This window comes from Anomalospiza imberbis, chromosome 12, assembly GCF_031753505.1.
Source record: "Anomalospiza imberbis isolate Cuckoo-Finch-1a 21T00152 chromosome 12, ASM3175350v1, whole genome shotgun sequence".
Lineage (NCBI taxonomy): Eukaryota > Metazoa > Chordata > Aves > Passeriformes > Viduidae > Anomalospiza > Anomalospiza imberbis.
In genome coordinates, this window is record NC_089692.1 from 11,416,565 (window position 1) to 11,433,110 (window position 16,546).

The 16,546-nt window shown below is 53.1% G+C and overlaps 1 protein-coding gene across 1 annotated transcript; it reads left to right on the forward strand.

Moving 5' to 3' along the window:
- Positions 1-6,689: 6,689 nt before the first annotated feature.
- On the forward strand, positions 6,690-11,186 carry IRX6 (iroquois homeobox 6). The gene is made up of 6 exons (XM_068202740.1): positions 6,690-6,872; positions 7,999-8,244; positions 8,487-8,596; positions 8,892-9,202; positions 9,334-9,831; positions 10,048-11,186. The coding sequence occupies exons 1-6, from the start codon at positions 6,828-6,830 to the stop codon at positions 10,146-10,148; spliced, it is 1,311 nt and encodes a 436-aa protein (XP_068058841.1). The 5' UTR covers positions 6,690-6,827; the 3' UTR covers positions 10,149-11,186.
- Positions 11,187-16,546: the final 5,360 nt, after the last annotated feature.

Sequence of the window (16,546 nt, forward strand, 5' to 3'; positions counted from 1 at the left end):
GTAATGCTCTACAGGGCTGGGACAGCTGACTGCAGGTCACTGCTGTTGGCATGTCAGAGTCCAAGCCACTGCAGCTTTCAGAGCTGCACAGGGTGCATCACACCAGCAGCAATGAGCAGCATCTGAAGCCATGTGACTCCTGAGTCACTAAAGGACAAAGCAGCAGAATGTGTATTGCCAAAACAGCCCAATTAACATAACCAAACTTGTGCAAATTATCCTTGAACAAATTTTGTGCATAAATTTGTGTAAATGGACAGTATAAAAGTGCATATAACAGCATATGTTTAACAAATAGATACTATTAATTTAATTTAAATAAAATATAAAAAAAAGTTTTCTTTTAAAGCTGCTATCTATCATAAACCACAAAAACATTATAGGCAAAGACTCCAAATAAAAATATAAAACATCACTGAGAACTACAGATCTTGTATGTTGGATTTTGTGGTGAGAATGGTCCACAAAACTCATTCTGCATGTCCTCATAAGATCCTTTTTTATAGCAGGTTATGAATCATCACATGATATCTTTAAATGGATGATCAATACTATATTTTCCCATAAAACGTTTGGTTTGAAATCCGATTTTAAGTGCATTAGAGTTTTTGTGCACTGAATTAGTAAGTGTCATAATAAATTGTCATCAAATATGAAAGAAATATAGCTTAGATTAATTGCCATATTTATTTATGAGCCTGTGAAATACATTGTGAAAGTCCTAGCACATTTTTGGAATACCAGCTTGAACTTTCAAGCAAGTTAAAAGCATTAAACGAGACTGGAAGTAGATTTATTATTGGAATGTTTTTAATTGCAGTTTCAACCAGACACAGGTATTAGAATGGCTGTGCCCTTAATGGCCATCTCATGTGTTTTTTTCTTTAAAAATGATATACTTTCCATATTTTTATTGATTTCATAAGATTTATTGTAGATTAGTGCTGCTTCTGTGTGAAATTGCAAGTGGTCCCAGCTTCCCCAGAGTAGAGGGCTGCAGATGGCCCATGGCTGGAGCCACCCCTCCCCATTGCCCACAGCCCCCAGCACAGCCCCAAATACTGCTGAAAGAGCAGAGAAAATCCTGCATTACCTGAAGGAGACTGGCAGAAGAGTCCTCAGTGAAGTACCCAGAGTGTCCTGTTCTGCACTAATTTCTACAAATGCAAAATGGAGTTAATTCAGACAGGATTTGGAGAGAGAGTCCAGCTGAGCCCTTTCTTTACTCAGATGTTAACTAATGAAGAGGCTCAAGGCCAACAGATTTGATGGGGTGGGACTGTCTTGGGTTAAGTATTTTCTGGGTTTGGAACAAGTTATAAGCTCTCTATGTTTCTAATGTACAACAAACACAACTGGGGTTTTGTAAATTACAAGTGAAAGTAAATAAGGAAGCAGTTATGATATTCACATTTAATAGTGCACAGAAGTTGGTGAAGAATACCAGCTTCTTGGAAGAGAAGGCACAGTTGCATGGTGCCAGCATACTAATTTTAAAATAAACCCTGGAAATGACAGCAGGGCAGAGTAGGTAACGGAATAAAACTGCCTTTCACTGCCTTTCACAGGACAAAAAAAGACAAACTATACCTAAGGTGATGTTAAATTAAAACCTAAAACCCTTCAGTTTAGCAGCCACATGACTCCTTCACACCAACTGCACACGAGCTGATGCAAAGGCCACAAGAGCACAGACATAGCTGGGTGGTTAATGGCAAACCCTGCTCATGATGTGTCAGACCAGCAACCGCTTCACCACAAAAAAAAAAAAAACAAAACAAAAAAAAAAAAAAAAAAACAAAAAAAAAACAAAACAAAAAAACAAAAAAAAAAACAAAAAAAAAAAAAAAACAAAAAAAAAACACAAAAAAGCCACAAAAAATTTATTGATTTTACTGGAAACTGAATCCACAGAGGGGTCAGACTGAATGAGAGCTTCCCTAAGTCTCCTGGCAAAAATTAATCCACACCTCAGCAAAGCACAAACAAGTTCTCAAAGGCGAAGTTCTCACAGGTTTTGTGTAGATGTATCTTCACCAGATGAATCCACACTTTATAGAATACTCTATAGATAACCTAAAGAAAGGCAGTACGGAAGTGCTTGACTACCCTGATGCAGAGAGCACTCTTACAAAAGAAGTGTTTTCTCATCAGCAAAGTATGTTTTCATAGGTTGGGGTGATCACAAGTTATTGATGGCCCCAGATCCAAGGAAAATACTACCCTAAAACCTGAAAAATATTCATGTCCAGCTTCCATTCACATGGCAGACACTGGGCATAGAACGGTTCAGAATAAAGCCCTGAGTCCTACCATCCTCCAACTCCAGTAACACTCAAGCCCAACTGTCAATTTTACAGCCATATCCCAAAAGTTAATCAGTTAATCACAGCAAACACGGTGATAATCTGAGATTCAGCAAACCCATTGATCATTATGGAAGTGATGCTGGGAGCCAAGCGGAGCTGCCAGTCCTTGGAGAAGAGGCAGGAGGGTGAGGTGGCAGGGGGAGGCCACTGCAGAGGACTGTTAGGAAGGAGGAGGTCACTGTCACACAAAAGAGCCCAGGCAGAAGTAGTGCTTAGGAATCCCTGTGAATATTATTACCTTTGTCTGTCTCTTACTTTATTTCCAAATGATATCTTATATTGCCCTCATTTAGCCATCTATCTCAACAAAAGGGTTTGGAGAAGCACAGCAAAGGCCCAGCCATGTATTTCTCTCACTCTGCACGTACCAAAGCCAGAGCAAAAATGTGCAGCTTCTTAGATTAACAAGCCTACATAACTGCCTGGAAATTAACTGACAACTTTTTGGATGTCCCCTTTCAGAAGACAAGTATCCAAAGGCAAATGTATCCCTGATGTATTTCAAATGTGACAAAAACAAAATACTACTTTCAGGTTTAGCCTTCAGCCAACAAGGTACCACCCATTACCTCGGCAATACCTCACCTACCACACATTACCTCGGCAATACCTCACCCCCTAAATCAGCTCTTGTCCCACACTTCACTGTGCCAGTTCTCCCCTCTCTCCTGAAGACAGTTCTATTTTCTGCCTGTATGTTAAGCAACTAAAATTTTTTATCTTCCATAAGATATTAATCTTTATATTGTCCTAATATGTTTCTACCTCTCATGCAGAATCAGTCTTGAAAATAGCCACTGAGATAAGGACAGTACCAGCAAGCTTCACAATAAACCACCATATACACTATTTTAGTTTGTCAAAACAATTAGTGTTCATTTTGGCTTTATTCAGTTAAATCTGCAGTGACTGATCAGTATAAATTATGTATTAGACTGCCCAGCTGTACTTGTTTATTCATGCATGGACTTGAAGAATTTTCATTTTCTCAGTACAAAAAAGCAACAGCCAAAAAATCCCCTTCTATTCTAAAATATAAAGACACTTTCTTCTCAGCCACATTTCTGCTACATGTTTTTGAAGCTGCTTTCTTCTTCCCCTGCTTATTTCAATTAACCTATTATTTCATTTGCAGTTATCAGCAGCTGAATTTGCATTGGTGGGAAGCACATACTGTTACCTTCACCCCTTGCAATTACCTCCCGAGCAAAGCAGTATCAGAGCTAAACCAAATGATGTTGATTTTAAAAGCATCAAAAATCGCATTGTTGGCTGCATTTGAACTCCTGCCTCGTTTCAAGAAGAACTGCTTGCAGAAATGTTTACAGTTAAGCCTCACAGTCCTCTCTTTCAAGAACAAAAGTTTGTGAATCAAGAGAGATCATTTTCCCGTTTTGCTTGTGTTTGTAGTCACACACTCCTCTCTAGGACGACTGAGTGAAGGGAATGCACGTTGTGGGGGTGGGTGGGATGATATGCTTGCATGCAGGGAGAGAGATGACACAGATTTAGAGAAAGAAAGATCTGCAGTGACCATGTACAGCATCAGTTGCGCCTCTCCGAGACATGGTGTATGTGCAGAGTGGAAATTGGTCTGGTGAAGCTGATTCCCTGCAATGACAAAAATGGCAAGTTGCACACTCCAACCCAAAGCTACCCTCTGCCAAGCTGGGTTCAGGAAGTGGTTAACAGAAGGTTTATGCCAATATTTACAAATCACAGAAAGATGTTTTGGCAGCTTTGACATGCAGAGTATGGTTGCTCAGTGATAGGCAGAGTGAATGGTGGCAGGGCTCAGAACACAAAGAGACAGAGTTTGTGTCCTCCTAAAGAGCTGGGGAGCACAGCAGAACTTTTATTTGTTAATAGGAATGCCATTCACTCTCCCAGGTTGTAAGGGCAATTAAAAGGGTCATCTGGATGGCTCTTGAGCATGTCTTGAAAAAAGTATGCTGCTGAAACATCTCCGTAGGGCAGAGTGCTGTAAGTGGAGAGAGCTAGGTTGGGAAAGGCCACTTCCCAAAGCTTAGCTCAGCCACAACGTACCTGACAGGTAACAGAATTGCTTTCATGTTGATTGTGCATGATAAAGATTGGGAAATGCAATGTTTGTATTGACCTGCATGGTCTCTGTTATAAAAATGCTCTTTTGTACAGTGAATTCTGCCCCAGTTTTAGTACTTCAGCAAGGACAAGAGCCCCGCATGCAACCTGCCAGCACACACTGCCAGCGACAGCTCCTTTGGGCTCTGAGCCGCAGGCAGTATGAGCACACAGCTACTCTTGTTGTTTCTTCCATCAAATAACATACAAAGTGCTCTGGTGAAAAGACTAAATTTTGCTGAATTAAGTGCTTTAGAACAAGTGGTTTTATTACTTTATAATTAGCATAATTTTCCCCATAGGGATTCTTGCAATTAAAAAATTAGCAGTAATGTTACCCAAAGGTGTTCTTTAATGAATTTTAAGTTATTGCTCCGGTTAACGACAATTGACAGGGCTCGGGTTTACAGCGCTCCGTCTCGCCAGGCTGCGGGCGAAATAGAGGGCTGTGACAGCCGGCCCTGAGCTCCGGGCCCCTCCGCTCACCCCGGCGGAGCGGACGCGGCTCGGGCGCCCCGCGCCCCTCGCGTCGCTCCGGCCCCGCGGGCAGCGGCCGGGAGCTCTGCGGCCCCGACGGCGCGGGCAGCCCTCTCCGCGCCCGTGCGGACCGCGGAGATGCCCCGCGAGCGCGCAGCTCCGGCAAGGGCCGGCGGGGCCGCGCACCGCCCGGGCTGCGGCGGGGCCCGTCGCGGCTGTGCTCGCTGGCTGCGGGCGGAGCGCCGCCCGCACGGGCAGGGCAGGGCAGGGCAGGGCAGGGGCCGCTCGCCTTGGGGTGCGCAGGGGAGCGGCCCCCGGGCCGGGCCGGGCCGGGCCGGCGCGCATCGCTCGCGGATCGGCAGCGCCACCCGTCGGGGAGCGGGGCGGAGGCGGAGCGGAGCGGCTCCGGCGGGGCGGGCACGGGCACGGGCAAGGCTGCCAGGGCTGCCCACCGCCTCCGTGGGACATGGCCCCGGCATGTTCAGGACAAGCGCTGCCGGGCCGCCCCGGGTCGCGTTTTTACTTGGTTTTCTTTTTCTTAATGAATTGCCACTGGCAGGACATCGCGCCCTGTCCGGCCCGGGAGCGCCGCGGCAGCTCCAGGCTGTTGGGGGGGAAATTCCAGTTTACCTCCCGGTGATCTCGCCTCATAGGCAAATTCGCAATATGTAAGTCCCTGGTTAAACAAGGGCATTTCCATTTGTTAATTGATGCAATTACGCCGTGGCGGTAGAGGGCCGGCCGGGCTGCAGGAAACCATCCATACATCACCGCCCTGCTGACCTGCCACCGCCCCGGCCCCCCCGCTCCCGGAGGGACCATCACGGGGCTAAGGGGGAACAAGGGGCTCAGCACTCCTTAGAGCATTGGCTTCGGGCTGCTCTGCGGCCCGTGCTCTGTCCCGGCCCCGGCCCTGCCCAGGCAAGCAGCGCACGCTGTGCGGGGCGAGGTCTGACCCCGCTCCCGCGGCTCCGGGCCGCCGCGACGGGCAGCGACGCCGAGGCGGGGAGCACGGCTCAGCGGCTTCGGTGCAGAACCGGGGCCGAGTTGTACAGCAGCGCCCGGCCCTGGGGATGTGCGCGAGGTCAGCGAAGAGGGCCGGGGGGGCTGCGTCGGCCGGGCCCACCTCGAGAGCTGCTTCCCTGGGTGCGCCCAGCACCGCCGCTGCCACCGCGACCCTTGCCCGGCTCTCGTCCTCCCCGCGGCGGGCCCGTAGCACGGGGCACGCTGGGGCTGGCGGGTACCGCGATGTCCCCACTTGATATTTATTCCCCTAAGACAATTTTTGATCGTGTTTAAAAATAAAGGGAAAAAAGACCAACCGCAAGGCACCCCCAGTCCCGCCTTTGACGTGCATCACAGCACAACATGAAACCAAGATGAAACAAGTGCTGGGAGCGGGCGCGGGGCGCTGCCTGCTCCTGCCCGCCGCTGCCTGCTGCTGCCGGCAGGGCCGTGACGTCACCCCGCTCCTCGCCCACCGATGAACGCTAAAGACCTATAGAGCAGAAAATAATACAAGCAAGCTCCGTATCTTGCAAGTCCTACGTGATATTCCCCCCCTCTTTGAAAAAGCCCCCTTGCATTTAAACTCTCTATACATGTGGGGTGGCTTTTTAAACTCCATCTATACAAACATATTTATTAAGAGCGATGGGAAGTGGGGGGTAGCCTATTTTTTTAATCCAGGCACCAACCTCCTCCCCCCCCCGCCTCAGATGTCTGGCTGCTTTTCTTAAGTGCAATCATCTATAATTGAGAAAAAAAAAAGCCATACGTGGAAATGTGTGTGTGAGAAGGTGCATCTTGAAGCAGGGTTTAGTTACAATCGATCTTGGGGGGAAAATATTGCCTATGGTCCAAAAATAAGGAGCAACTATGTCCTTCTCTCAGTTCGGATACCCCTACAGCACCACTTCACAGGTAAGGCGAGTGAGCAGCACTCACTTTTGTTTAGATTCTGCTGCTGCTGTCCAGATGTCTTGTCCCCCCTCCTTTTTTTTCTTCCCTTTCCCTTACTTAGAATATATTTTAAAAGGGCACATCTGGAGCCTTTTTTTAAAAAAATGTGCGTGTGTGTTTATGTCTCGTTTGTGTTGTGTTAGGCTTATACAAATAACTCGCAGTGTGCACAGCAAAGGCGTGTAGGAAACCGGTAATTCCCCCTCCTCCCCACCCTTCACCGTTCAGTTTTAAGTGCAACAAACAAATAAAAACATAAATCCCATCTACGACCGCTTACCGAGCCCGCGGGGCGGCCGCGCTGCGCCGGGCGCAGCCCCCGCCGCACCGCTGCCGCCCGGGCACCGCGGACGGTGCGCGGGCAGCGGGAACCGGCGCTCGGCGGGCTCGGGGTTTCGCTCGCGTTTCTGCGGAACCGGGCTGTGCCGTTTCCTCCCTCCTTCCTCCACGGGTCGGTCCTTTTCCTGTGTTTTATTAGGATCTGTCGAGAGGTTTTTTTTTTTTTGCCCCATGCGATTTCTGAAGGACATCCCCCACTCACACCAAGGCACCCTGTATTAACTAAGTCGTAGCTATATAGTACTTCAAGTCACGATTTATTTGGCTAGAATTATTTATACACGGTAATCACTGCAAGATGTGCCTCCCTCGCTTGGGAAGTTAGCTGTCCCCTTGAAGTTATTGAAATCAAATGCCTTCGATTGCGTTGGCTGACATATTTACTGCTGTGTCTATTGTCAAATTAACTGTAATAGCAACTTTTTGCCTTTAAATCAATGCAGATGGACCGAGCGGGGGCGGGAAGGACGGAGCCTTACGGATCTTATACCTTTTCCGAGAGCAATTATTTCCTTAAAGTTTTGCTTGCTTGATTAATCGTGCCCCCTTCCCAACAGCTCCTGCTTCCCATCCGGTTTATTTCCCGCTTTCTATAATTAGTTGCTTCAGCCGGCGTTTCCTATCCCCCTCCTCACCGCCGCCCCCCCCCCGCTCCGCACACACACAGGCGCGCACACGCTCCTAAATTCCCCGCGATGGGGCTGCCTCGACAGTCACTCGGCGCCGTCCCGCTCTCTCCTCTCTGCAGTTCTTCGTGCCCGCCAGCCCCAGCACGACCTGCTGCGAGGCCGCCCCCCGCTCCGGGCCGGATGCCTCCTCGGCGCCGGCCGCCGCCTCCCTCTGCTGCGCCCCGTACGAGAGCCGGCTGCTGGCGCCCGGCCGCGCCGAGCTCAATGCCGCGCTGGGCATGTACAGCGCCCCGTACGCCGCCGGCCAGGGCTACGGCAACTACCTGCCCTACGGCGCCGAGCCCGCCGCGCTCTACACCGCGCTGGTGAGTGCCCGCCCGCCCGGCAGCGCTCCGGAGGGGAGAGGGGTGAAACAGGCAGGAGAAACTTCGTGTCTCGCAGTCGGTATCGGGGCGGGGGACCGCCGAGGGACGTACGACCGGGAGCGGCGCCGGCCCGTCGGGGGTGGGGGGTGCGAAGGGACTCGGCTGCTGCGGGGACCCGGGGCTGCGGGGCGCGGCGGAGTTCCCGTCCTGCTCGACGCCAAACGCTGCCGCTTCCCTTGCAGAACCCCCAGTATGAAATCAAAGACGGCGCCGGCACGTTGCACTCGGGAATCGCGCAGCCCGCTACCTACTACTCCTACGATCATTCCTTGGGGCAGTACCAGTACGACAGGTAAAACCCCTTTGATCAGCGCCCGGCAGCATTAGCATCCCCCTGCGAGGCGGCGGTCGACATCAAACGAGGGGGACGGGGGGGGGGCTCCGACCTGACAAACGTTGTACAAAAGAAACGAGGTGCCCGGGAGCAGCAGAAAGCGGAAACCAAAGTTGGGCGGCGATGTCAGGAGGGCAGGGGCAGGAAGGCAGATGGGCAGGGGCCACACCGGCCTGCGGCGCGGCTGGGCCGGGCCAGGCCGGCGGGCTCTTGCCGGACTCCTGCCGGCCCCCCGTCCTTAATCATCTCCCAGCAGGTACGGGACGGTGGATTTCGGTGGTTCAGCCAGACGCAAAAATGCAACGCGAGAGACGACGAGTACTCTCAAGACCTGGCTGTACGAGCACCGCAAAAACCCCTACCCCACCAAAGGAGAGAAAATCATGCTGGCTATCATCACTAAAATGACCCTGACGCAAGTGTCCACTTGGTTTGCTAACGCCAGACGGAGGCTTAAGAAAGAAAACAAAATGACCTGGTCTCCCAAGAACAAAGCAGGGGAAGAGAGGAAAGAAGAAACCCCGAGGGAAGAGGATGAATACAGTGCGGAGGGTGAAGGCAGAGGTAGGCGGGAGGGGCAGACGGGCGCCTCCAAGTAGGCTGGAAGTGACGGCCGATTTCCAGGTCCCCCACAACTTCCCCGCACCCGCACTAACGCCCTGCCGCCCCTTTTTTCCCCGTGTGTGTCCAAGCAGAGCAGAAGAGCTACAAGGAGGACAAGGACCTGCGGTTCAGCGACCTGGAGGAGGAGGAAGAGGAGGAGGAGGAGGAGGAGGCGGGGAAGCCGGAGAAGGGCCGGACCAGCTCCCTGCAGGAAGCCCCCAGCTTGGGCGCGGCACTGCCCGAGGCTCCGCGGAGCGACTGCAGCCTGCCCGGCCCCTTCCACGCCTTTCCTTGTGCCAAGGCCCCCGCCGCGGACTTCGCCCCCGCCTCCTTGGCCGGCCCGCCGCCGCCCTACGCGCCCGCGGAGAAGCCGCGCATCTGGTCGCTGGCGCGCACCGCCGGGGCCAGCGCGGCGCGCAGGGGGAGCCCCGAGGGCCGCGGCGCGGAGGGAGGCGGCGGCGCGGCGGGGGAGCAACCCCTGCCCGCCAAGGCCTTCCGGAGCTCCGCTTTCAACCTGCAGCCGCTCCCGCGAAGCTGCGCGTCCCACCGCGGCCTGGGGGAGCCGTGCCAGTTCGCGGCGGCGGGCGAAGGTACCCGCGGCGGCGGGGCCGCGGGGACGGGCGGGACCGCGGGCCGGGCCGGGACACAGGGCGCGGCGTGAGCCCGCCCGCGCAGTGACACCCCCGGTGTTCGGCCGTGCCCAGGTGTCAGGTGCAGACGCCGAGGCTTCCCCGCTCGAGGCGAGCGGGCAGGGGAGGGCGGCGGGACCGGGCCGTGCCCACCGCGAGCCGCTTGTGTCTGTGCAGGCTTCGGGCGGGGCGCTAAGGGCGGCCCGGGAGGCACCGATCTGGGTGGGACCTGCCTGGAAAGGCTGCGGACGGCGTTCCGGCCCGTGCTGCGAAGGTGAGGTAGGTGACAGGCCGGTTCCGGGGCCCCACCTCGCACGAAGCGCACGCCAGCCCCCCCTGACCCTGGGACACAGGAGCGGCCCCGGCCTGAGAGCGCTGCGCCAAGGCCGTCGCTTTGCCCCGCTCCCGGAGCTCCCGTCCGGGCGGGGCAGCAACCCGCGGCCACTTAGCACCAGCTTATCACCGCTTCTCCGTCCCGCAGGGCCGGCCGCCCTATCCTGGGCGCTGGCGACGGGGCTCTGGCTGTAACGAAGCACTCGGCTTGACGCAACGAAAGAAACCTCTCCCCGGGCCGGCGGTGGCCTCGCGGCTCCGCCTGCCTTGCCCTCGCCGAGGAAGGGCCGCCGTGGCACAACGTGCTGCGCACATGGGGCCGAGGGCCACGGCGGGCGGAGCGGCCACTGAACCGGCGCCTCCCCGCCGCTCGCCTGCCATGTGTTCAATACTGCCCATTGACGTCTTTGCAAAAAGGAAGAAAAACCCCCACCCTAATATTTTCTCTTTTCCTCCCACGTCGTGGTTTGTTTCTCCTTTTCCTCCCAAACCTACGCTCTCTACTCAGCGTCCTGCTCTGCCAAGGGGCACCAGTTTGCAGTTCCTCCGCGCCATCCTGGGGAGGAGAAGGAGGAGAAGCGGCGCAGGTTACGCCGGACTGTTTCTGTCCCGTCTCTGTACCTAGATACCGCTGAAAGTATTTTTCGGAGTCTCTAATTAACACGGGTGAGCTGAACGCCACGAAGCCGTCAGTGACCTCGGAGCTTTCCAGCCAGGAGCCGGCACAGCCCGGGAGGAGCGGCCCCGGGCACCCGCCACCCTGGGGCACAGCCGGGGCATCCCTGGGCAGCGGGTGGCGACCGGGCGGCGAAGTAGGACGTTGTTAGTGGGTCACTGCCGTCAGTCAGTCAAAAGAGCAGTGCTGCACTTTACAGGACAGACGAGAAAGGGAAACCGTATCTCTGCATTATTTCTGTTTAATTAAAAGTGTCATCAAACACTTTGTGTTGAGACTAATAAACCAAGCAGGGATGAGGAAAGAATGTTTCTTTGTTCCCGTCTCTAGAAGCAGTGGCAATAATTTAAATTAATAACTGTGGTAATTAAGAGGTCATCTATAGATCAACCCGATACCTGCTATTTCCAAGTTCACCGGGGTCAGCATTTACATTAAGTCATTTGTGGTCAATAGAGTCCAATGAATTCTGCCTTAATAAATCAGGGAAATAAATCTTGAATATCGAGTAGACTTCTATATGTTTACTAAAGGCTACTCAAGACGAGTGGGGCTGCATAACTGGGAGCCCCCTGGGTTTGCGACCGGAGAAGCAATTCATAGCGGAAAGGAGGAGCTGCAGGTCAACGCAGGGAGATATGAGGGGGCTGCCGCCGGCTTCGGCCCCGATAACAGCCGCGGCCCCTCCCGGGAGCAGAGGGCACTGTGAAAGAAGGCAAACTTTGTCGGGCTTTGGAGGATCGGGAGAGAAAGGGAGGGGGGAGGTAGGTGCACACGAGGGGAGCAGGTGACGGCGCTGCCGGGAGCGGGGCTGGGCCCGTCGGGAGCCCCGCCGCAGATGCCCGGCCACGGGGATTTCCCGCACTCCGGAGCAGCCCTGGACAAGAGGCGGTGTAGCAGCAGCAGTCTGTTGCAGTGACCCGGAGCTTAGAGAAGGGGAAATTAAGCTGCGAAAAGATAAACATTATTTCAAGTCGGATTTGAAGGATTAGGGCTTGTAATAAAGAGTATTAGGCCCTTTCGAAGGGTTCTTGCAAGGCGACTTTTCCGCCCACCGGAGAGGACAGGTATTATCTGCCTTGCGAGCACATGTGCAGGTTTCCCACGCGTGTCCGCCCGGCAGAGCCAGGCCGGACCTCCCTCCCGGCTGTGTCCCGTCCTGCAGGGGAGCGACCCGGCTTCCTCCGGTTCCGTTTCCCGGCGGTTTTGTTAGAGGCTCCCCTGGGAGGCAGCTCTGCATCGCTCTCCTGAGCTGCTCACGAGAGACGAAACCTGCCCGGCCCCCGCGGCCCAGAAGCTCCCCTGAGCTGCCGGCTCTGCCCCCGGCCCTGGAATCCCCCAGCTCTGCCCCCGGCCGCGAAAGAGCCGCGAAGCCCGCGGGGGGAGTTAATTAGGCAGGTGCAGGCCTCGGGGTCTCTTTAAGGCAGGCACGAAGGTAACCTGCAGGAGTCTTAAGAGTTTTATTTTTTATTTATTACTTTTACTCCCCTTTTATTAAAGGTCAAGTGAGCGAGATGCAGATTATCCCGCCTGCTCAGGACTCCCCTGCAATCTGTCACGCCGGCAAGATATGTATCGCAAATCTCTCAAAATATAATCTCCGGGAATCATATCCCGAATACTGTTTTGATTAAAAACCAGAGCGGGGATTGATGGAGAACTAATACCGGGAGCGGAGCCTGCGTGTGCCCAGGCACAAGACTAAAATGACGGGCTCGCACGAACAGATTCAGCGCCTCCAATGCCATAATAAACGTATTTAAACCGTCTCTGTCTGGGCTTTGCTACGAGATGGGCTTTTTAATGCCGCTTCTCTGGGAGTTGAACTCGGGTTGTCCGGCGGAGCGGGGGCAGCCGGGCTCTGCCAGGCGGGCACTCGGAGCCTGCTGCTCGGGGAGATGGGGCCGGTGCGGGGTGCCCTGGGCCCGGCCCGGGGTGCCCTGGGCCCGGCCCGCCTCAGCCCGCAAGCCGGGCGCGCAAGGTGAGGCCTCCACAGAGCCGGGGGACCGCGGTAGCGCATCGCTCACACACACAGCCCACCCCCTCCCGGCACCCCACTTGGCTCTGGAGGGCCCGGTGTCCCCCTTTCCGCAGCCCGCGGGGACGCGCTGGCACCGGCTGCCGCAGCCCCGCAGCCCCGCATCGCCCCCCAATTAGCGGCCGCGGGGGCGGGCGGGGGCGGCTCGTTGTCGCGTCCCCCGCTGGGGTGGGAAGTTTCTAAAACAAAGTCGCCGGGCTAATGGCCCCGGGCGGGAGCGGCGGGGCCGCGCACACTCCACTGCGCCCGCTCAAAGCCAGCGCGACCGCGGGGCCGCCGCCGCCTCCGCCGCGCTCGCTAATGAAGTTTTGTCAAAGACAATTACGGGCCCGGCGGGGGCAGGAGGCCGCGATGAAAAGGCGGCTTTGTGCGGCCGAGACGGCGCGGCTCCCCGGCCACCCCCGGCCCTTCCTGCGCCCCCGCGGTGACCCCCGCGCCCGGCCCCGCTCCCCGCGGGGGCAGCGGCCCTGCTGCCCGGCCCCAGGTAAGCGCAGAGACGGGTTGGTGCTGGCACTGAGTCCCCCAGAGCTGCAGTTTATCAGCCCGATCCACCGACGACCGAAGCAAGACCCGAAAAGTGAAGGCTGAGGCAGCGGGCAGCCCCTGCGCCCTCCACACACCCCTGGCTGAGGGTTTCTGGCCCCTCTTCCCCCCCTCCCCCCTACAGAGGGGCTGCTGCACAGGAGTCCTGCTTCAGCGTTGTTGCATTTAGCAACTGGGACAATTCGTCCAAAACCTGCCAAACGAGCTGGCTAAATCTGTTTAAATATACACTGGAGACACAGGAAACTGGGGTCTTGGACTGCAGCTGCCTTCAGCTGCATGTGAGCCAGAGGAGGTGGGGAGAGCAGGACAATAACCATCCTTCATCACCTTCCTCAAGCTCCCAGCATTGGCTGCTGTCCTCCATCTCAGGTCCTTGGTCACCACCTCCCTGCCATCCCCAGCCAACGTGGGCAGCACAAAACACATTGGCATTCTCCTAGAGAGGACAGGGAACCATTTCTGAGTCATGAGAAAGTCTGGACAATACACATGACCAGCTATGTTGCTTCCCAACCTTTGAAGCACAGTCCTCCTTTTAGGAACATAAGAGAGGCAAAACCTTCTTTTACTGCTGCACAAGCACATGAGGAGAACAATCCTAGCACTGAAATGGTCTAGACCCCTCACCCCCAGCCAGCTGGTACTTGCCTGTTGTCCTGTTCCCCTACAGATTTCCCATCCCACAATAAAAGGATGAATTTTACTGCCTTTGCAGCAACAAACCCCTTGAAGATTCCTTTTCAAAGGTGGCTACCACAGAAGTTTTAGCTTGATGTGGCTATTGAGGTTATGGAGCAGTGGGTTGGAGCAATTAGTTCAAAATTATCTCAAAAACTGTACAAGCAGCTGCCTAGGCCAGGTGTCATTTCAGGATCAAAGCATCTGTTAGAGGAAAATTATTTTTGCCATTGTATTGTCTTTTATTTTTTTACCTACTGTTCATCTGAAAATAAATTACAGGCCAGAACAGGTGGATAACATTCTGGAATGATTTAATGATTTATTTAATCTGGATTCTCTTTCAATCTACTTAGCAGGATGAATACTTTTTTTTTTTAGCCTGAATCCAAAAGCCTGTCTTTTCATCTAAAGAAGAGAAAATACCCTAAAACACTAACTCTGCTCTGCTGCTGTCAAGGTGTACTCCCCCATCACTGTTACTAAATCAGTGGTAATGTCTGCTGTGCTAAAGAGCCTGAGGGGAAACCTCAAGAAAACCAAGCAGATTTAATTTTTTTTGTTGTTGTTGTTCCTTGCCATCTTCCTAGTGCTTTGGATATTATTTCCCTTCCCGGGCAGTGTTTGGGTAATAAAAGAACTGATTGTAGTGTTCAATCACTGCCCCTTAAATCTGAAAATGTGCAGGTTTAAGCACTAAGATGACGGCTCTCTGACTTTCCCCTCTTGTTAGGACAGCTTTGTGTAGCACTGATTGGGAGTGGAGCTGGAATGGACACACAGGAATCTTCTGCTGCAAACACCTATGGTACCACTGATACCAAACGAGGCCAGGAGCAATTCCTTCAGGCACATTCGCACAAGGCTTGTATCCTTTTCCTCGGCAAGCAGATCTTACATGAAATGTTCCTTCTTGAGAAGCCATGCTTTTGCTAAGAAGGGATTAGCAAAACCATTGCTCACTTACTTAGATGCGAATTTCTGATGTTTGGCTTGAGCTGGAAGAAGATGTTTTATGGGGCAGATATTCTCAGGACCTATAAGTGCTGAAATTCATGGATTAACTCCCTGGATGGCTCAGTTTGGTACTCTAGTCCCTCTGGATGGTAATGCAGATGTGTAGAGGGGGAAGGGAGCTGGCAAAATTATTTTAGATATGGGGAAGGTTACAGGATGTTGAAGGGTTCTAGGTAACACTGCCAGCATATTTCCACCTCATGTGTCTGTCCACTTTAGTTTAATGGATTACATTAAGGTTTTGAACTTGCTTTAGCTCATCTGACTCAGGTATATGCACCAGTAAAACCATTCATTTTTTGTTGTTTTGTTTCAGATTTTTTTTTTTTTTTTTAAATTCAGCACAGCTCAAAAGTCTGAATTTGCTACTAGTCAAGTCCTGAGCTTTTGCTACGGCACCAACTCACTCATGGTGAGGTATGTTTGGAAGAATTTCTGTTACCAGACAAGACAGCCACATTGGTGAACCTGCCAGCCCACCCCCAGACTGCCTGGGGTGGAAGAGCCCTCCCTCTGAGCCACACAAGCCCTCCAGAAATCCTGGCCCACATAAACTGGCCTCCAGGGTAAACATGGCACATACAAAACCTAACTGCAGTTTTTAAATAAAAAATATCACCTCCACTTGACTAGGATGATTCATTCAAGTGGATTCACTTCTTAACTTCAAATACACAACATCATTAATGTTCAACATCTAGAAGATGGCCTCCACAGCCAACTGCTTAGTGGAACACCTTAACTTTATTGAACAGCTAAGAAACAAATAGTGATGGGAGTTCACAACCAATCCCACTGTTGGTCACTAACAGAAAAATCAAGGATCCATATTGCCACGCTCAGGTTTTCTCTAGGAAAACCACATGAGGCATAGATAAAGTAATGGATTAGGTGCACAAGGAAATGAACAAGGAGCTCTGAGTCAGCAGCCTGCCAGGGATTCATGCTCCACAGTTAAATCTTGTTTATCTGAGTACGTGCTTCACAGCTCTGCAGCCACCATCTGCAGTTTACTCTGGGGAGCTCTGACAGCCTGGTCACCAGGACCAGTTGGTACAGGAAAAGTGCTGCATGTACTGCAGGTGGGAAACTCACTGCTGGCAGCACTCAGACCTGCCTGCCAACGCTCTCTTGCAGCGGTCAGAGTAGCTGATCTTTCCTGGAGCTCAGTACTGCATGTGGAGCACGAGTGTCCCTGACATAGCAGAGCAGCTCCCCAGAGTGAGAAGTGAGTCATTTATTAGACCCACACGACCACAGGAGAAATTAAGCTCTTCTCAGAATTGTTACTGGCATGAGAGCTGAGATCATATGAAGTGGACCATTTGTGCAGCATTTTATCAGCAATAAACCAGTTTCTAGCCCATGATCCAAACCCAGCAGTAATA

Bases quoted from the DNA above. Each gene is read 5' to 3' on its own strand.
- IRX6 (XM_068202740.1), top strand. From the start codon at position 6,828: ATGTCCTTCTCTCAGTTCGGATACCCCTACAGCACCACTTCACAG. The intron at 8,597-8,891 runs GTAAAACCCCTT...ATCATCTCCCAG, and splicing joins GGGCAGTACCAGTACGACAG to CAGGTACGGGACGGTGGATT. The intron at 9,203-9,333 runs GTAGGCGGGAGG...GTGTCCAAGCAG, and splicing joins TGCGGAGGGTGAAGGCAGAG to AGCAGAAGAGCTACAAGGAG.